Source organism: Schistocerca nitens, chromosome 2 (genome assembly GCF_023898315.1).
Source record: "Schistocerca nitens isolate TAMUIC-IGC-003100 chromosome 2, iqSchNite1.1, whole genome shotgun sequence".
NCBI classification, from domain to species: Eukaryota; Metazoa; Arthropoda; class Insecta; order Orthoptera; family Acrididae; genus Schistocerca; species Schistocerca nitens.
Window position 1 is genome coordinate 310,920,160 of NC_064615.1, and position 22,407 is coordinate 310,942,566.

General features: G+C 41.6%; 1 protein-coding gene across 2 annotated transcripts in view; it reads left to right on the plus strand.

Annotated features, from left to right (window-relative positions):
* LOC126236080 (sodium-independent sulfate anion transporter-like) overlaps positions 1 to 22,407 on the plus strand; it is a 192,631-nt gene that overhangs the window by 17,230 nt on the left and 152,994 nt on the right. The window contains exon 1 of one of the 2 annotated variants that reach the window (XM_049945140.1): positions 2,137 to 2,229. The exons of the other annotated variant lie outside the window; for it this stretch is intronic. Within the exon in view, the coding sequence (XP_049801097.1) occupies positions 2,187 to 2,229 (43 nt within the window). The 5' untranslated portion in view covers positions 2,137 to 2,186. Of the gene's footprint in view, positions 1 to 2,136; positions 2,230 to 22,407 lie in introns of those variants that run through there. 2 annotated transcript variants of the gene reach the window in all.

Consider the following 22,407-nt stretch of genomic DNA (forward strand, 5'->3'; position numbering starts at 1 on the left):
AAAAGATTTTAATTTGGATGAAATTAATGCGCGGCTAATGGCACCATTTGTATATACACCATTCCGATCCCACAAGCAAAAAACCAGCCTTAAATATCTCCAGACTGCAGCGAGACTGATAATTCAAGTGTGGTCCACCGGTATATCCGATCTTTGTCTAAGGTAAGATTTAACCTTTGGAAAAAAAGAAAAGAAACCTTGCTTCCTTTGGATTTTACATACGAAAACGTTTTCCTGAAAGGTTTCTGAAGGGCGCCACCTCTAAACTTTAAACCTGTAGGAATCGGGTAAAACTTTGCACAAGATAGATAAATGGATAAAGTCAAAACGGACATTTTTATCCAATAAGCTTTATCTGTTGTCGAGATAAGCTTGTTTAATATCTAGCTAAATGAAGCACATAAAATTCCTTCTTACATGAACTGAATGCGAGGAAACGGCTTGAAGTAAATCACATAAATAAAAAAAAATGTTTCTTACGATAAAATTAAAACTCGCTTTCAAAAAACTGGCTTCATTCGAATTTTACGTGCTGAAAACATGTTTTTGAGAATTTTTTTAACACGCACCGCCTCTGTTTGAAACTTGAGCGAATCGCTTCAAATTTTGTAAAAAGATAAATAATACATGAAAGTAATGGTCGTCGTCCTGTTGTTTTTGAAAGCTTGGTCCGTTACCACGATGTAGGCGTCGTGGTTCGAAAGACAATTAAAACAAACTTATATCGGATCAGTCGTCGCCAGAGACAACAAAAATCTACATCTGTTGCCAAGCTATGGCTGTCTAATGTCAAAATTATGATAAAACAGAAGTTGGCAACTAGAATTAAAAATACTTCTATCGTAGCACAAAAAAGGTGAATGTCCTGGGCAGAGTAAGGAATATAAAAGAACGGAACTAACTTTTCGGCTATCTGGCAGCTTCAAAGAGTTTTAAATCAACACCTCTTGACATATTCGCGCTTTCTCACGGTTTAACAGTACTTTCCCACCGCAGTGAGCTCTCTTGGACCCACCCCCTGCTGCATATGTGGTGACGGGTGTAAGATTAAATACACAAATTTGTGCCCTTCTAGAAAGTGGCATGCATCTACAATGGGAAGTCTGAGAAGGGGGGTCCATCTATAACAGGAAGTATCCCAGAGTGGGGATGCATGTATCCTAAACTTTAATGTCACATTGTGTTACATTGCACGTCATGACAAATGCCATGTTGGATGATGTGATAGCATCTGTCATGTTATACAACGTGACATGTGTTTCATGTTACTTTACTTTCCACGATGCATTATATTACACGACATAGGTACTAATATTAACAAGTAAACAAGCGCGAATATGATGATTTGATTTAAATGCCTTTTAAACTGACAGATAAGTCGAGAACCTGGTTCCCTTCTTTTACATCGCTAACTCGTCCAGAATATATTCGCCTTGTTTTGTGCTACGATAGGAGCACTTTTCATTGTGGTAATGACATAAATGCCCTGTTTGTGTTAGGCCTATGCAGCTGAGCTCTTGTAATTGTAGTTAATACCATATGGCTGTTTATCATAGCACAAGTCTGAACTTGACCCGCTGCATAGATTAATGTGGTGTGCCTGACCAGAACGCGAACTCATATCTACGTCGTTCTTGGAGTTTGCTGTACCAAACGAGCCCTCTGGGAGTTACAGCATCACCTTCATTCGTGTTTACTTTAAGTTTTCTTTAACAGACCATTGTAAAATGGGTCAGAACCCCTATTCGACGAACAGTTTTACAGCTGGACTGACACCGAACAACATTCAGAGAGTGGGAGTACCACTTCAGAAGAAATCGTTTCGGGTTATCAGCCGAGTAACAGCGTCGTTCGAAACGTTACTCGGCTGATAACCCGAGAAGATTTCACCTGTGAAATTCTCAGTGTGTCTGCAGCCTAACGTACCACTTCATATTCCAGTATCTAGTTTATTTAGTACATCTCTTCAACCCGTAATTCTGTGAAAGTCACGAAAGTGGTCATTAAGAAAGGTCTGTTTAACCGTATGTATTTTTGTCTCTGAAACGTGAGGCAGTTGCCATATCTTTGGACCAGCTGACAGGTCCACACACACAGTACGACAATCCTTATCTCTGGTTCAGTGTACACAAACATTTCTTCTACTGTGCTCACTACTCTAGCAAACTCTTCTAAATTGCGCTGGAATGGAAATAAGCGAAGAAACGCGTCTAATCTCACAGACAAGAGGTAATTTAACACTTTGTATCTGGTTTTGTGTTTCGTGTGTTAAGTTTTCCTGGTGTTAATTTCCAGCGACCTCATGAGCCACATACAAGTATTAACAAACGTCACGAGACAATGTAGTTGAATCGAAAGGAAGTATTAGTGCTGAAGACGCTTGGCTATCAAATCAAGGTCGTCTAATGCAGATAGATCCATGTTGTTGATAGAATATGTTCGTATTAGCTCCTTACACGACACACGGGGGCTCATTAATACAGTACATATATTTGCAATACGTCGCCTCAGTCTCAGCTTTTACGTCCAAAACTCCGTTAAGCGATTTTTACTATTTCAGAAGTATAGCTGCAAAAGCGTAATCAGAACACTAAGACAATTCTGGAGGCGCTAGAAACTTAAAATTCTACAGCTAAACTGAAGAACAAAAGTCTTTCCAGAATTTGTTCACTTACTGCTTTTTGATTTTCACTATAGACAACCATACTGAGTCAATATTAGTACACACTTATCATCAGGCCCCGTGGTTCTTTGATTGATGGGATCTACCATTGTATTCTTGGATACTCGCGAGTATTTGGAACTGACTTGAGCCAAGACGGTAACACCCCCATTGCAGACTAACGAGGTTCACCAATGTTTTAATTGAACTGCCATAATTTATTTATACTACCATGTGAAGACAAGTTGTTGTTACCAACCGATTTATTATAATTTTTTACACGACAGTCTAACAAACGGTCGAATTGACATATGCTACATGTTTTTAATATGTGTGACATATATAAAAACGAATATGGGACGCCAATAAACAATGACGTACGTATGTAATATCTAACAAGCAAAATTTACTCGGTACTCTGATAAACATTAAATACCAGCTATACAATTTTGAAATTATGATGTACAAGTTTTTGCTAAATGCGACTGCGAAAAACAAAATGCAATACTGTGATTTGATGTGAAATGTAGGGTTTTGGTTTCTTTCTAGCAATGATGTGTAGCTATATAGGACAATAAAACATTAGACCAGTTGTTTCTCCAATACATTTTCTTTCTCATTATATACATATATATATCAAAATTTTATACCCAATAATGTCCTGCGTTTTTTTTTCTTTTTTTTCCCCTGACAGTCGGTTTTCACAGAAAACAGGATAGTTATACTTACGACTTATAGGTTTATGCTTAGAATACTACTACAAAATATGTATTCGGCAATAACAATAAACAGGCTCAAGGCATAGGGAGGGTGGAGGGAGAGCAGATGGACAAAGAGGAAATACGGAAGCGTCCGATCCCGCCCGTCTGCTTTGACCCATGACGTCACAAATATGGCGGAAACGACCATAAACCACGATTCCAATATGGCGCATATACAGTCGGTACGTGCACATTATGAGGACGAAAATACATCGAAAAACAAACACACACACACACACACACACACACACACACACACACACACACACACACACACTCTTTCCACAAAAAGCCTAATGACACTAACGGGACAAGCGCGGGAAATGGGGTGTTTTTGGGTGGGGCAAACTAAATATAAACAAATTTAGACACCCACCCCCATACAAAACCACACAAAACGACGAAAAAAACCTACATCACAAAACTCCCCAAATACCACTAAACGCAATATAATCTGGAATCGAACACTTCCCTTGACCTATATAGCTCAACAGCAGCTCCCGCTCCCATAAATTAGGCTCAAACACTTCCCTTGGCCTATATAGCTCAAAAACGTCTCCCGATACCAACATACACAGCCACACATTGGGATCGAACACTTCCCTTGACTTGCGCACTGTTAATTTTATGCGTCATATCCATTCCTGAACAAAAACAACAACCGATTAATTTTACTAAAATTACCACACGATGTGCAGCGAACAACACTAAATTAACCTTCACACAAAATCATTAACTCACTGAAACGAATTCCACTACAAACACAGCCGACACTCGAACAATTCTGGATAATGAGCAAAAAAGCAAACTGAGCCCAATACACCACACAAATGAAAACCCTGAACATATCACCAGAGAGCACAACAAACCACAACACGACGACATCTACAAACACGCCACACTCACAAACCAAACTCCGCGCCGTCATGACGTCACACACAACACCCTTACGTCACGGGTCAAAGCCGACGCGTGGGATCGGACGCTTCTGTCGACCCGACAAGAGAGGGGGAGGAATAGACAGACAGATAGAGAGGGGGAGGGAGGAGGAGATTGGGAGGTATAATGGTTCTGAGCACTATGGGACTTAACATCTGTGGTCATCAGTCCCGTAGAACTTAGAACTACTTAAACCTAACTAACCTAAGGACATCACACACATCCATGCCCGAGGCAGGATTCGAACCTGCGACCGTAGCAGTCGCGCGGTTCCGGACTGCGCGCCTAGAACCGCTAGACCACCGGGTTCGCTAGTGTATTTATATTTTCGGAAGTTGCAATTTCAATGTAAGTGTTAATCAGTAACGTGTGTGGCTCAATTGCTATGTGGGACGTGTCAGACTAACAGTTCAAAGATATGCGAATCAATGAATCAGTTCTGCATGGGTCCTCGATTTTTTTGTCATCTGTCGTTTCTTTCACCTTTGGCAATATTTTGCGTACCTCGATCTTTTTTGTCATCTGCCGTTTCTTTCACCTTTGGCAATATTTTGCGTATGTAAAAAATGCGACGTGTCCGAAAAAGATATGCAACAAGTTTGTATCCCGGAAGACACAATCTGGAACAAGAATAAATCCAGACAGATGGTGCAAAACTTCCAAGGATTCAGAGTGGGACAATAGTGCAGGAAGAACTCATGAAGCATTCATGAGGTTCTGATGGGATATGAAAGCCGGAAGGAGAACCTGATCTACGATTTCATTTCGAATGTATTCGTTTATAACGAACACCTAACATATTGCGGACGCAGTGTGTATCATCGTGAATGAATGGTAACAGAGGAACCAAGTCATCTGGCGTCACAACACAGGGATCTCAGTCGCCGTTTAGTTACGGCACAGCTATCTCTACCCGAGGGCGAGACGCCTTCCAGCCGCCGGCGGAGGTCACGCTCAGGGGGGCAGTTTTATCTAGAAGGGGAAGGACGCCAAGAGATTTATGAAAGGAACGTCCGCGTCACTCGCCTTGTGATAGGCGAAGATTCTGGTGGTTAAGCAACTATCTGTCTGCTCACCACTACCTGTTAATGAAATGTCTGTACGGGTCAATGTTTTATAGTTTAGCCGCAAAGTGCCAGGTTTAAAATCTATGCGTCTGACGTTCAATTCGCGATCGTCCGAGTGTTTTTGGTGTCTCAAATCTTTTACTTCTGTGAATTCTATTTATGTACCGGGTGATCAAAAAGTCAGTATAAATTTGAAAACTTAATAAATCACGGAATAATGTAGATAGAGAGGTACAAATTGGCACACATGCTTGGAGTGACATGGGGTTTTCATAGAACCAAAAAAATACAAAAGTTCAAAAAATGTCCGACAGATGGCGCTTCATCTGATCAGAATAGCAATAATTAGCATAACAAAGTAAGACAAAGCAAAGATGTTCTTTATAGAAAATGCTCAATATGTCCACCATCATTCCTTAACAATAGCTGTAGTCGAGGAATAATGTTTTGAACAGCACTGTAAAGCATGTCCGGAGTTATGGTGAGGCATTGGCGTCGGATGTTGTCTTTCAGCATCCCTAGAGATGTCGGTCGATCACGATACACTTGCGACTTCAGGTAACCCCAAAGCCAATAATCGCACGGACTGAGGTCTGGGGACCTGGGAGGCCAAGCATGACGAAAGTGGCGGCTGAGCACACGATCATCACCAAACAACGCGCGCAAGAGATCTTTCGCGCGTCTAGCAATATGGAGTGGAGCGCCATCCTGCATAAACATCGTACCTTCCAGCAGGTGTTTATCAGCCAGGCTGGGGATGATGCGATTCTGTAACATATCGGCGTACCTCTCACCCGTCACGGTAGCAGTTACAAAACCATAATCCCGCATTTCCTCGAAGAAAAAAGGCCCGATGACGGTAGATGTGGTAAATCCAACCCATACCGTGACTTTCTCGTCGTGCAATGGAGTTTCCACAACAGTTCTAGGATTTTCGGTAGCCCAAATTCTGCAGTTGTGGGCGATGACAGACCCTCGGAGCGTGAAATGAGCTTCGTCGGTCCACAACACGTTACTAAATCAATCGTCATCTTCCGCCATCTTTCGAAACGCCCACACCGCAAATGCCCTCCGCTTCACTAAATCGCCAGATAACGGTTCATGATGCCGATGGATTTTGTACAGATAGCATCGGAGGGTACGCCTCAGTGCCAACTAAACAGAAGTGTGTGGAATGCCGGTGCGACGAACGACTGCACGAGCGCTGACTTCCCCGTGCATAGACGAAACCGCTACAGTCTCCATTTCTTCCTGAACTGTCTCAGCAGCATTACGCCTTGTGCTCGGTCGGCCACTACGGGGTCTATCGTCTAAACAACCTGTGGCTTCGAACTTCGAAATCATTCTCGCTACAGCTGTATTTGTCAAGGGACCTTTACTCGTTCGAATCCCCTTCCTATGGCGATAGGATAGTAACGCTGAACTAGCACATTCCCCATTCTGATAATACAGCTTCACTAAAAGCGCCTTTTCAGGTAACGTCAACATGCTGCGACTGCTGGCGCATCTGATTCTCTCTCTCATTACAGCTCCTTTTATACGTTATTGTCATGCACAGTCACTGACGTTTTGCTGTCCAGCACCATCTGTCGGACATTTTGTGAACTTTTTTTTTGTTCTAATAAAACCCCATGTCATTCCAAGCATGTGTGTCAATTTTTACCTCTCTATCTACATTACGCCGTGGTTTATTAAGTTTTCAAATTTTTACTGACTTTTTGATCACCCGGTACACACAAACTACAACGTCTTCTGGTTTTCACGTTTATTTTTAAGTCCCTTTATAACAGCATTGATTTTCACTTCGGAGGAAGGCATAAATTCACCGTCCCAACAAGGACCATGTCTGATAGTTCACCCTTACTTGAGATACCTTTAATGTTGCCGAGACAAATCAATAATCTGTTCTAATTGTTCGCGCCATCGTGTGGGTAAACCACTAGGATTGCCTGTTGGAATATCAGTTCTAGTCCCACTTCAGCCATTCTTCATCACGTTTGCGTTGTTTGCCTAAATCACTTGAGACGGACGGCCCATATAGTTACTGCAACAGTGTTAAGACAACTTATTTCCATTTTATGGCTTAAGCCAATGTCCAAGGAAATTAATGAAGACAGGAGGTAATGACTACCGTGTATAGCTTTCCCAAGGAATTTTGAGGCAGCTGAGACAGGTAAATTTTTATCTGTGAGACATTACATACATTCTTTAAGAAGTAAGTTTCAAGGAGACTTTTGTATCACTGAGCAGCTGTATTATGGATACTGACATTTTTGCCTGAATAAATACCAATGTCATGGTTTTTATAGTCATTGTCAATGATTAAACAGTACGTTTACTGACATGTAATATATTTTAAAGACAACATGGTCACATAACATATTAACCGTGTTCTAGAGAAAAATGAGTAACGGTTATTCTCATGTGTAAATTTGCCGAGAGAAGTATATTTAGTCACCAACTACTAATTTAAATCGTTTTTGAAGTATTGCCTGCATGATTTCTTGATTTTATTTTTACAATACTTCGACATTTTTTTATTACTCTGACAAAAACATTTGCAAGGTTTTCTTCGTATGATAAAAATCTCAGATGCTATGTTTTTGGTGGCTAGTCAGTACAAGCACCATCGTTCGAGAGATACGTACGTAATCATTTATGTCAACGTAGACAGCAGTAAGACACAAATACATACACTGCCAGTAACAACTTATGGTTGTGAGACAATGAGTTCATTGTTAGAATACACAATGGCCGGTGGTGGTGGTGATATGCGTTCCCGACACAGAAGGATGGAGAAGTTTTTTTTAACCGCTGCTTTCTTCTGATTGGAATGGGAAGTTTGTGTTTTTATACGGATTTTTATACGGAGTTGATTCTCACAGACTTACTTGGGAGCGTCTGTTTTCCTGTTATCGATGAATATGCGATAAAAGTAATAAAACGTTTCCAGCTGTCGGCATATACCCTACACTTTTCGGATAACATCAAGAGGTGTTTGAGTCTTCTGTATGGACGGATTACTGAAAATTGTAGCAGCCCTCCCACCCACTAAACACTGCGGAAACGATTCATTTTTTCACTGGAAACTGGCGTGTAAGGTTTGACGAGAAAGAATTTAGAAAATCGCTTCTCCCCCACTGGCAGTCGAAAATTAGCGAGGTAAATTTCTTTCCTCAGCATGATTCGAAACAGCTACCGTCTGGGTGACCTTAAGCAACTCTGCTAAAAGGAGACAATTTTAATGACTATCCCTAAGTGAAAATATCCTACGGCAGCTCCTTAACCTGGTTTAGGAGAGATGAAAAGAACATTTTTGTAAACGGATTGTTTAAGATCTGTAGCTAATACAAAGCAGGAAAGCGGTAAATGTCACATGATATCATTATGTATGTACTCTGAATGCCAGGCCACACCAAAGTGAAAGATCTTCCTATTCTGAAATATCTAGAATAACAAATATTTTATCGGAATATTTTATTTAAATCAGCGTACAGATTTAACTATGTATGACAGTATAAAAGCTATATGGATAGAAACTTGAAACAGGTGAGTTTTTTTCTCAGATTCAAGGTGGAATATCGTATGATGGTGTTCATGGTTCGGATTAATGGCCGACGGGCGCAATCTAAAAATGGTTCAAAAATGGTTCAAATGGCTCTGAGCACTATGGGACTTAACATCTGTGGTCATCAGTCCCATAGAACTTAGAACTACTTAAACCTAACTAACCTAAGGACATCACACACATCCATGCCCGAGGCAGGATTCGAACCTGCGACCGTAGCGGTCGCGCGGTTCCGGACTGTGCGCCTAGAACCGCTAGACCACCGCGGCCGGCTGGCGCAATCTCAGACGTGGAATCAGTTTCGTCATCTCCCACCGAATAGACGTGGTGCTGTGCATATATATTTCTAGTTTCTCCGACCCCTCCCCCTCTTTTTCCCTTTCAATCTCGACAGTATAATGAAAATTGTGGAAGCCATGCGAGTGGTTTCTGACGTGTGCCAGTCGCGCCACGTTTCCATGTCATACGACGTCCGAAAGAATTCGTCGCATGTGTTTGGGAAAGCAGGAATCTGTCCCACCGATTTCTCACGCTTGAAGCAACTAACGCTGGTGAAAGTCACCAGACTCCACAGAACGGTCCAGACGGGTCTCTTGCTTTTTTGTATTGCAGCTGGCCGTTTGCCCCATGGCGTAGATGATGCTCAGTGCATTGCGAATCAACCCTGGCAAATTCTAGGTGGACATACCGTTTTGGCTCTAAAGTGCATGAAGTAAAAGTGCCATTAATTCATGCATGCTGCGGTTCGCTGTTTACTTCGAGAAGAGGAAGAGAGAAGCCTTACTCCATTAAATTTCGGATATTCCGGCCACAAGACTGTCTTGTTACTCACTCTGAGGATGGCCGGACGATACTCGCCCGAAATATCAGTGGAAGAAATTTTATTCGGCTACACGCCCGAAATTTAATGGACTATTAATTACGCCGCGATAGGTTGGAAATGCACAGAGAAGGCTTAATTTGTACTTGGCTGCCATGGGGAGTAAATACGTGAAAATTCGCCAGAACTGTCCTAAATTGCCTCCTATTCTTCTTGGAGGTATGGCAATACTATGCCATAAAACGGTGAAGAATATGAGTGTACGTTTGGATGAGCACCTCAGTCGAACAGAAAATACAGTTGGCATCTGCAGAAAGACTTCTGCTTACCTCTCTTGCATCTAGAAGGTTCGGAACATATTTCCACTAAGTGAAACGTAAACTTGCACAATCACTCGTTCTAATGCACCCCTACTATTGCGATGCGCCGGCCGCGGTGGCCGTGCGGTTCTAGGCGCTCCAGTCCGGAGCCGCGCTGCTGCTACGGTCGCAGGTTCGAATTCTGCCTCGGGCATGGGTGTGTGTGATGTCGTTAGGTTAGTTAGGTTTAAGTAGTTCCAAGTACAGGGGACTGATGACCACAGCAGTTGAGTCCCATAGTGCTGAGAGCCATTTGAACCATATTGCGATGCTATCGAACAGGGCAAGAGTAGTGGAAAGCCTAGAGGGTCTAAGAAAACCTTTTTCAATTACTTCTGTGAACCTGGTAAGATTTTTCCTCGAAATTAACATATACCGCCAGTTTCTCTCTGTCAAACAGTAAAACAAATGCACACAACTTTACCCAGTTCAACGTCATTCTCTTTTCATTCGTCAATAAGTCACGCTACTTTCTTTCCCGCCTCTCTTCATTTTTTGTCTTCTATCACATTTCTCTTTCTCTCACTCTGCCTCTTCTTTTTCGTCCGTTGCTGTCAGTTCCTCAATTTAAATCAACTTGCCTGTAATTTGTCTTTCTTGCTCTACTTTTCAGCAAGCAATATAAACTGTTTTTTTCCCGCTGTAGCTACTTCTGGTTCCACAATTTATCCTATAGTTATTTTTAAGTGTTGAATGTAAGACTACTTACAACATTATGAACGTGTAAACAATATAAAAAATATAGAACACCTGGGTAGACGTAAGAAGGATCAGACGGACCTAAACTTGCCAAGATAAATAAATTTCCGGTGAAATAGAGCTCTTGTTTTGTGTGTCAGGATACCATGGATTCCATACTAGAGCAAATTGCTCTGTGTGAAACACCCTGGGTTGTTAATGTCCAAGTTTACCGTTTAGTTGACGAGGTCACTTGAGACGGGGTACAAGTCGGACTGGACTGTGACGGGCCAGGATATCGCCCGCGGCTTTGAAGAAAAAGCATAACCGGCGTTCACCATATGTGATCTAGGCAGGTCACCGTGAACCAAAGTATCGATGGCCTGACGTGGAATCGAACGCTGTTCCTCATGATTGTCATGGCTGAACTTCAGCCACTGCGACCACTGTTGCGGTTTCTTAACTCGCTGTACGAGTACCCTGGCTGGGATAGATGGAAGCAACACTGAACGGAGTCCAGCTGGAAAGGCTTGTGGCTGATAAAGCAGACAACAGCGCCACCGGTGCACGGATTAAAACGACAGGAACTTCAGTCCTGCAGATAAGATTGTACTACTGTATGTCAACACAGGAGCTTGTGGCGCAGCGTCACAGCGTTAGACTCGTGGTTTGGACAGAGCGTCCTTGTGCACTCTCTCCATTGTTTCCTGAACCCTTCAAATGGAACGTCTAAAACAGCGAGTGGTGCCCATTTTCTGTACCGCCCCTCATAGTAGAAAAATATTAAGAGCGAAAACACGACTGTATCGCAGTCTGACATTACAGTCGCGACTCTGCTGTGAAAATTGTTACCGTCTGACAGTTCGAACGACACTAGCGCCCCTAGCGGCGAGAAAGTAGCCGTAAGATGAATGATTATTTTTCATTATTTTCTGCTTAACGAAATAGTTATAATTATCTGCGTTCCGAGCATTAGTAAACTATGGAAAGAGACGAGTGATCGTGAAATAAATGTAAAATCAGCCGAATCTTACTGATTCAGTGCCATAAGTTACATAAAACTCATTCATGAAGAAATACCTTCGAATATGTGCATAAGTGCGGCTTATACCGCTGAAATCAGGAGAAGATAAACACAAATTTCATGCATGAGAAACATTTATTCTTACTGTTCTCTTTCTTGTTTTGATAGGTACTTTCCGTGGCACGCGACAACTTAATGTGGAGTAGAATGATTAGCACATCCTATACGCATGAATATTTTTGTAAATGTGACTTCTTGTGCTTCAAAGGTGAACGTGTAGAAGATCCTTCCCGTTTGTGGCTCAGATGTGGCAACAATAGTGAAATTCGTTTCTTCTGTGTTGGGACATAGTTTTCTTGTTTATGACGCTTTGTTATCACGTCTGTTCGGTTTTCCCTTAGACTACAATTGCAGTGGCTTATTTAGTACGTTAAATAATGTAGTCATTGCATTTTCTACGTTCTACATTCACTGATTATACCGGAAGAGCAGTGAACGAAATTTCGTTTAAGTATATGACGTCTTTCTGCAAAGGTCAGAGCTTTCGCTGTCTAGTAGCCATTTTTTTGTTCTTAAGAGAAAACGACAGTCTTCAATAATAAATATCTGTAGGTTACAAGAGAATCGTAAATAAACTAGACTGTAATGTACCGTTTCATACCTCCCAGGGTTCTACGGTAACTAAAGAAAGTCAAATGTGGTGTCATTTATTAGTTGTCGATTTTTATGCCACTACCGACGCTCCCTATTGCAAAAACTATGTTTGAAATCAATATAAACGATACTGTTCGCTCTGATTCGATGTCGTATTCAGAAGTGTAGTTAGCTCACCGCTTGGAACACTGCTGTCGCAGAGTATAACAAAAGTTAACATTAATGTCGTGACTGTGTGTTAAACTGTGACTATACGCTAAAATTGTTATTATATTCAGGCACTAAATGGCGTTGTTATCAGCGCTCTTGCTAGAAGTGCATGCGATATTAATCGGTATCCTATTTTAAGTTCTGCGTCATTCCTCTCCTAGGTCTGTTAAAATAGAGATCAGTTATAGACCTAGTATGTGTTCTACAGTTAGGTGATTGGCTTCCCCGATCGCAGATTATTATTCACTCCCAGAAATTCTTATGCGCAAAATTGTTATCCATGATATGGCCTTTTCCTTCTAAAGATTTTGTCAAATTCAATACTACAGAACCCCCTAAACCACTGTTATTATGTTTTGGAGATTTTACTGGAATTATTCTGCTTTCCTTGGTATATTTGAAATTCATAAATATACCCAGGCATGTAGTATCTGCACCAGAGTTTATATCCTCTTTTGACGGGCTTCATGGAATTATATTGTTTGATTGAAAATCTTCCTTTGAACAACACCATACTTTCATCAATACATTGTACCCTTGGTGGATCCCCAACTTTCATGAAATTCGTGTTCAAACTGGATGCCAGTGGGCGCACTTAAACAGTTTATCAGAGTTGTTGACTGGGATTGCAAGATTGTCATTTAGATGGAAGTTAGCAAGAATTTGGAAATAACTATCACTCGTCATTGTATGCTTTACTAGTGGAACACCTAAATCTGGGTCAAAGGACCAGTAAACTTGGATTCTGGATAAACGATGGTAACTAAAAAGAAACTGTAGGCCAAGGAGTGCATATGTGTCACTGAAGGCTATTATCGGTATGCGGCTTTGTTTCTACTAGGAATATAAATTGCTTTGGAAAACAAGATTTTCCACAATGTCAAAATGACGCAGCAAAAAGTCAACTGGTGTATCACAGTCCTCAAAGTACTCTGAAACTACTCCTGAATGTTGACTAAAGATGGGTATGGTTGTTGAGCAATTTCTTTTCTTCCACTGCACAGCATAGGCAGATACAGCTTGAATATTCTCCCCTTCATTCTCCTACTCTTCCTCATTTACACTTACTGTAGTTACTGCTGTATTCTGTGAAGAGCTAGCACATACCTGAAGAGTTTTTGCATTATTATTCTGCGAATTACTACCCATTATTTCATCTTCACTGCCATCATTACATTCAAATGGTGTGTCAATATCACCTGGAAAATTTCCTAGTTCAGTAAGAATTTCGTCGTCTGTCAGATCTCTTCTGTAATAGTTTGCCATAGCCTAAAACAAAACAAATTGTATTTCTATTTGTTTTACATAAAAATAACTGCCTCACTGTCGTCAGCAACGATAAGTTTTTATTTTAAAAGCATATGAAACCCGAAAACTATAAACGTCAAAGAAAAGTAACCAAACGTCAATATAACCTCAGATTGTAACGTCACTGCCCTGGACCTGGGGGGACTCCCATGTCCCTATATGTTTCACATTATGATTGAATATCACAAAGGCACTGTACAGACATTTTATCAAAATTAACGTTAGTATTTATAAAAGTAACTAAATAAATATTATCACTCTTCAGTTTATCTATAAACCTAATTTTTATTTTCGTAACTTGACAGCATTATTTCACATACCAAGCAGCCATTTGCAACACAGACGTTAATATTCGATACTGTTGATCATGATATCACATGAAAGAGCTGAGAATAATGGTCAGAAACAAGGAATGCAAGAGATAAAATCTGTACTTCACATATATAAGGGCCAGTAGTATTTTCACGTTAATGATATCGCGTGTTTGTATTACTAGCAAAGAATACGTCACGTTACATGCATGTCAGTTGTATCTCTAATTCTTTCGAACTGTATTGCTTAAGTGCAGTACGGGATACAAGTTCAGCGTACGTCGATTTCTTAGTTTCAACTAGCACTGCTGTCTTGTTGTTCACTAGAACTATGTATCCCCTGCTTCACTAAACCGTAAATGAAACACCCGATACAAATTAAAAGCTCATTCGAAGTGTGTTGTTTAAGTACAGTACGGAATAAGAGTTTGTCGTAAAAAGATTTCTTCGTTTTCACTAACATTACTGTCCTGTTCTTCACTTGAACGATGTATCCTCCGCTTCAGTAAACCCTAAGTTGAACACGGGATACAAATTGTAGATGTGTTGTTTATTTCGCATCCACTATTACTAACAGTCTTTTCTTACGTACATACCAGTACTACTGATGACAGAAGGACCTACGTATGTAATATATGTATACCAGACTTCCGTTGACCTCTATATATGTGCACTGGTAACGAAAAGGTGGAAATAGACGTAAGTTACATTTGCAACCTGTACCTCAATTGAACTATACGGAGACAAGAAGACGACACATGCACAATTTGTATCCCGTATTTCACTAAGGGGTACAGTTTTCTTGATGCCTCGGACGCTAATAGTATCCCATTCGTTACTTGAGCTATATAGCTTTATGCAACATTTGTATCTTGCTCGCCAATTGACATATATAGTGTCAGTGTAAAGGCGAAGTGAAGGACAGGATACAAATTTTAGTTGTGTCGTCAGTGTAAAGGCGAAGTGAAAGACGGAATACAAATTTTAGTTGTGTCAGGGGTTTCGTCTGTAATATAGCAAGTACACATTCGAAAATATCGTACTGATACTAGTGCTGGGAAACTAAAGAAGATCTACAGCTGAGAAATTTGTATTACGTACTTCATAACACAAAAATACACGTAATGATGGAATAAAACAGTGAAATATGTCAAAATAGTGAAATACAATGAAAGAAGGAAATGGAAAAGTGAACTTACCACACGGAAATATCGAGGAATAACCGAAGCTCGCCTAGACAGACAGTAACGAAAATTACATACCCACAAACAGACAAATCCATTCCTATAAACGAAAATAAGACACTAAAAATTGTTCTACAATAAAAAATTAGTACTCCAAATTACCTCAATATCATTACGAATAATTGTTTTAATGTACAATTATAGCGCTTATCCGGAACACAGAACTGTTTTATTATCTATGCTTCGAAGTGAAGACATTACTATCACCGAGCGAGGTGGCGCAGTGGCCAGCGCACTGGACTCGCATTCGGGAGGACGACGGTTCAATCCCGCGTCCGGCCATCCTGATTTAGGTTTTCCGTGATTTCCCTAAATCGCTCCAGGCAAATGCCGGGATGGTTCCTTTGAAAGGGCACGGCCGACTTCCCTCCCCGTCCTTCCCTGATCCGATGAGACCGATGACGTCGCTGTCTGGTCTTCCCCAAACAACCCCCCCCCCCCCCCCAACATTACTATCTATGACTAATGTATGACGTCATCGGTCGGTCAAAGCCGACGCGTTGTATCCCCTGCTTCACTAGACCCATCAAATGCTTTCCACAGCCTCAATGTTAATTTTTCTGAACAAAAGTGTTAAATCAATTACTTACTTGTAATGTATTTCATGTAAAAGATCCTTCTCATACTTTTATATTATTACAGTAATCAAAGTTGTATTGCCCAAAAATATTGTGATGGGTACAATGAACCACTGTATTATGTAGGAAACTGTACATCCTTATCTTGTTTTTGTTATACTATGTTCTTTGACGAAATCCATACAACGTAACGAACAATGTCGCTGGATGAATACATAGAGCAGAAATATCTCTGGAGTGAGCATTGCGTCCTGCGCATGTTGTCAACATTAAACTGGAATTGACACGTGATCTAGGGACGACGTCGATTGTTTTAACGCCAGTTCACGTCCGCCATCAGGTGACGTCACGTCTTGTCACATAACATCAAAACATTCTACAATACCTTTCGAATGGAGGCTTTCGCACAGGTCGTCAACGGAACGTCACGTCATTTCACGGTACGTCAAGGTTTCTCGGGAAGAAAATTTTGACGGTACCAGTCTGTTAACATCTTAACTTAACCTATTTTCGCCGCGCTCATTCTCCTTATAATAGTGGATTTTGCACTGTTGTATCTTCATAATCTTTATTTTATAATAGCGCTTTGTTTTAGTGACAAATTGGAGATATTCCATGACGAGTGGGATATTTTTTCCACTTTCTTACACAACCGAGGTCGTATATCTGAAGGCGAAAAGTTATTTAGGTTTTACGATAACACAACAGCGCTGACGCCCATAATGTATATGTATAAGAACATAAGTAGACGAAGCAAATTCCACCATATGACAGCCGGCCGCGGTGGTCTCGCGGTTCTAGGCGCGCAGTCCGGAACCGTGGAACTGCTATGGTCGCAGGTTCGAATCCTGCCTCGGGCATGGATGTGTGTGATGTCCTTAGGTTAGTTAGGTTTAAGTAATTCTAAGTTCTAGGGGACTGATAACCACAGCAGTTGAGTCCCATAGTGCTCAGAGCCATTTGAACCATTTTGAACCACCATATGACATTTTAAGCAAAAAAGTCAGCTTTAATGAAGGAGTAAAATACAGTTGTTTGACATTATTAATTACGTAAGAAAAAACATAATGGACAAGTTTAACAGGCCTCATTAATTCGTTTGAAGCTTTCTTTGATGTGTATGAATGTACATATTTTCCCTAGCAAATAATTGTCGATGTTTTGAAACGTTGTCTCACTTCTCAGTAATTTACCGAACATAACTGCTCAAGAACATAGGTTATGAAGTTTGCTTTGGCCATTGACAAACTTTTGTCATTGTTAGCTCTTCAGTTCTGATACTATACATTTTATGCATATTAGGGATGGTGACTCAAAACCCCAATTTTGCCGTTCAGTACTGTGTTAAGCGACTTGACGACACGTGACATGAAAGACATTGTAAATACATGCTGACGTGAAGCTTCTGCGACGTCATGCTCGTTCATTTTGCTCTTCAAAGCTAAGAGCACAATTTATTTCAAATATCAGACGTAAACTGCTATGGTGCCTGCAAAACGTCTATACTAAATCCACAGCACTTACGAAGGGAATCTGTCTTTACTAGCGATATGACAACATTCAAAATTTATAGGACAAATGTCGAACAAATCTACGGCATCCCGAGATCACGTGACCATTCTGCGCTTCTGAATGCTCACTCCAGAGATATTTCTACTCTATGGATGAATAAACTACTACTACTATTCCAGGCTGTTGCATACGTTTTCAAATGGCTCTTGGTCTGTGCTGACATCTAGCGAAGGAAGCACGAACTGTTTGGAGTGGAACCTTTGTGTCCCTACAGGTCTGCCGGCCGCGGGCATGGATGTGTGTGATGTCCTTAGGTTAGTTAGGTTTAAATAGTTCTAAGTTCTATGGGACTGATGACCTCAGAAGTTAAGTCCCATAGTACTCAGAGCCATTTGAACCATTTTTGAACCCTACAGGTCTTACGGACTGTTGGGTTCCAAAATGCCAGTAAATAAAGGGTTAATGAACGAGTAACAGGAAAAAAGATTACATATTATACTCTCCTTGCATCCAAGAGAATGAAATTTTGACAAAAAATTTTTGCCAGATCGCCACACTACCATGGGTCAGTTGTTCTGTCCTCTGTTAGCAGCCGCTTTATTCTATTGTCGGAATAGCGCGAAGAGGTGTTGTACGAACACGTAATAATGCCTATCCGAACAATAACGCGGGTTAATTAAACTAGTGATTCTGGCAGGGTTAGTGAAGTTACCAGAGAAGAAGTTTTCACAATGGCAGGAATAGTTACAGAATCAGATTGTTCGTTAGACCGGTGAAGAAGAAACGGGGAAAATCACACAATTATATGGAAGAAATGACGATTCCAAATTTATATAAGCATTACGTAGTAAGACTACTTTCGATTTCATACTTAAGAAACTGGAGCATATGAATGAAATTTGAAATTATTTCTTAACAGAAAACTTTCTGCGCGTAGTAGGCCTAACAGGCCAGGATATTGGTACATCGTGAATTATATTCTGTTGTTATTTATGTAAATGAGGTAGATAAAATAACCATTTGTGCCAAAACGGTCTTGCTTATTTCTCGTATGTTAAAATTGCTGCGATATTACAAAGGCCTGTTTCGTTTTATGTAGCAGATAGTGACAAAGTAGGCGTAATCAGATTGAGAAACCACACCAGTCTTGGATATTACTAATATTAACAGCGTTTTCAGTGTTAGACGACATTTTGATTTTTCATGCAGCAAAACGTCTGAAGAACTTTGATGAGGTAATAGATTCTTCGCAGAAAGGAAAGCACGCCGTGTAAAGCTGTAGCAACATTAGAGAAAAAAAAAATGCTGGGACCTAGAATTGGAGAAATGTGTACCGTCTTGCCTTTTACTGCTTTTATGTTTCCTATATTTAATTTTGTGTCACCCAAAGGAGAAAGTTATTAGCAAATAGGCAATGAAGAGTTATAATTCTCTGAAGAGTTCTTATCCCCTCAGTCAAAAATAATCCCGTCCAATATTAATATAATCCCGTCCAATATTAATATATTTAAGAGGGGTAAGATGTCAAATCGGTCAACTGGGAAGAGGAAAGGAACCGCAGGACATTATAATTTCCACTGTCTTGAATATAGGTTCGATCGCTCCCATTACAGAATGTACACCTTTGAATTTCACAGAGCGAAATAGTGACGTGCAGAGGTGTGGCACTGCACGATGGCACACTTAAGACCAAATAACATGTCTTACATTTCGTCGAATATGCGTGCTTCATGTATCAAACTCATGTGCTACAAAATGAAAATATTTTTGAAAAATCGATTTTTTAAAATTTTTGACATCCTATCCCAAACGCTCGTGTGGGAGGGGGGAGGGCGCCACTATCAAGTTTTTGCCCCGGTTCGGAAATATTAGATCCGCGGTTGCTTTTCAGTGGTACGATAACTAAATTACGGCACTCCTAGGTTTTTCTTTTCAAAGGAATACTTTAAAACAGAATTAAACATTTCTCCTTTTGTTTTTTTATCCACGATTCCAGTTTCTGTCGCATCCACGATTGTCTGGAAACTAACCTTTGCATCACTATCTATCTTTACGTATGACCAGAATTTATGTGACCCTTGTAAAAGATCATTAGACAGTGGTCTGATGCAGTGGTCACTGAAGGATTCACGCATTGCTCTTTTAACAGCCAAACACATTTCATTCAGCACATCACCATCTCCATACGTATGCTTTGTTTCTTTAAAAGTATCTTTACGGCGACTGTATGTCATGGACTGTTATACGGGGTAAAATCTATCTAGTCTGTGGCGAACTATTCTTTTAAGCTTGAGCAATAGTTCCTCTGTATGCTCCAGTCCTGAGCTAAAAATTTCCTCGTTCAGATATGACACTACTGATCCCTTTTCTGATTTACTGAATACGTACACTGATCATCCAGAACATTATGAACACCGACCGACTATCGACACATACCTGTTCAGGTGTTAGCAGCGTCACCTAGTGAGGAGTGACTGCTAGTTATAGACGCATAGTGCCTATTATATCAGTTAGCGCGCTGTCCGTGTGCAGAATGGGGAAGGCACACGATGTAGTTCAGTTCGACCGAGGGCAGACTGTGATGGCCCAGAGCCTCGGCACGAGCATTTCGGAAACCACATGACCCGTCACGTGTTCGAGAAGTGCGCTGTAGTGTCTTCGACACGTGGCGAAACCAAGGTGAAACAACGTCCAGACATGGTGCTTGCTGGCTCCTCTGTTTTGCCAGCATTGCCTGGATCTTCGCACCCACCCACTTTTACAAGGCCCTCCAAATCCTCGAACACCATGTGCTCTGCCTTGCCTTCCATATCTGCCTTCCTTTTCCCACATGATTCTTGTACAGCATCATCCCCTTCACCCACCTCCTCCTTTTCCTCCAACATCTCCGCATCCGTTACACTGTCTGCAGGCTTGATCCCCCCCACCCCCTGGTTTCCTCTTTCCTCTCCACCCTCCACCCATTGCCGCTCCTCTATCGCTGTATCCCTCCCTCTCTCCACCTCCACACCCTCCATCTCCTTAATGAGGGAAATTTCCAGCACCCACCCCCCCTCCCAGATGTTGAACTTCTCCATGACATATACCCTTCCTTCCAAATGTAACCTGGCCCTGTTCCCCCCCCCCCATCCCCAGGGCCCCCTTCTCCCTCTCCACTCTCCCCCCGCTCCCCCTCCCCCTCCCCCGCTCCCTCACCCTCACCCTCACACCTCCTTCCCTCCCTGGCCCTCTTCGGCGCGCCCCCCACCCGTGTCTCCCCCCCTCTCCCCTCTTTCTCTCCCGCCCTTCTTCCTTTCTCCCGCATCTCCTTGCACCTGGCAGATCCTCCGTTTTGCTCATCATCAGTGTGCTACGTCAGTGTTGTGTTTGGTGCTGTTCTCCTGTGCGTAGAGAGGTGTGATTTTAATTGTGTGCTGGACTTGTACATAGTGTTACTGTCAGTGATATGTGATATGCCTTCCATCGATACTTTTATGCTCTGGTCATACTTCACCTTGTGTTCTTTTAATTGTCCCAATGTGTGGGTTTTTGTGTGCACTACCTTTTTACGGTTTTTATCTCCATTTTATAGTCGCCCCTTTTTGTCTATTGTCTTCCATAATGTTCCCCCTTTTTTATATCTATGTACACCATATATTTTCTCCTCTATTTTATTTTTAAACGTCTTCTATTGTACGTTCTATATCTTTCGGCTGAAGAGCAGTGCATATGCTGCTGCCAGCCCTCCCTGATGGGAAGTTTAAATACAATAAAGGAAAAAAAAAGGTTGGCGGCGACCCCTCATTACATACGTAGGATGGGCAGACTGGTAAAACAGGACAAGTGACTAACTGTGGCGGAACTAACTTCAGACTTTAATGCTGGGCAGAGTACAAGTGTGTCCGAACACACAGTGCTCCGAACACTCCTAACGATGTGTTCTTCAGCCTACGACGCATACATGTACCAATGTTAACACTACAATATAGACAACTATGACTGAAATGGACATGTGACCATCGCCCCTTGACGATAGCACAGTGGCAGTGTGTGTGTGTGTTGCATGGTTTGATGAATCGCAATGCCTTCTTCATTATGCCAATGGGAGGGCGCGAATCCGTCGTCCACCAGGGGAACAGCTGCCACCTGTACTGCAGGATAGACACAAGCTGCCGCGGCTCCATTATACTCTGGGGAACATACACGTGGGCATCCAAGTGTCCAGCGAGCGGGGCGTGTGCAAGGCACCATGACAGCGAAGGAGTGTCGTACACTAGTTGCAGATCACGTACACCCCTTCATGACGTTCATGTTTCCCAGCGGCAATGGCATTTTTACAACAAAGTAATACTCCATGTCACAAGGAGAGGAGTGTGATGGAGTGGTTCAAAGAACACTGTGGCGAGTTTCAATTGATGTGCTGGCCCCCAGCTCGCCAGATATGGACCCGATCGAACACATCTGGGATGTGATTGAACGTGGCATCGGAGCTCATAGCCCCCACCCGGAATTTATGGGAATTAGGTGACTTGGGTATGCAGATGTGGTGCCTACTCCCTCGAGCGACTATCAAAGCCTCACTGCTTCCATGTCACGTCACATCGCCGCTGTTATCAATGCCAAAGGTGAACATACCGGCTATTAGATAGGTGCTCATAATGTTTCTAGCTGATCAGTGCATATCTTCCTACTTGTTTTAGTTGTCCTTTGCATTTTGTTCATTATTGCTATAA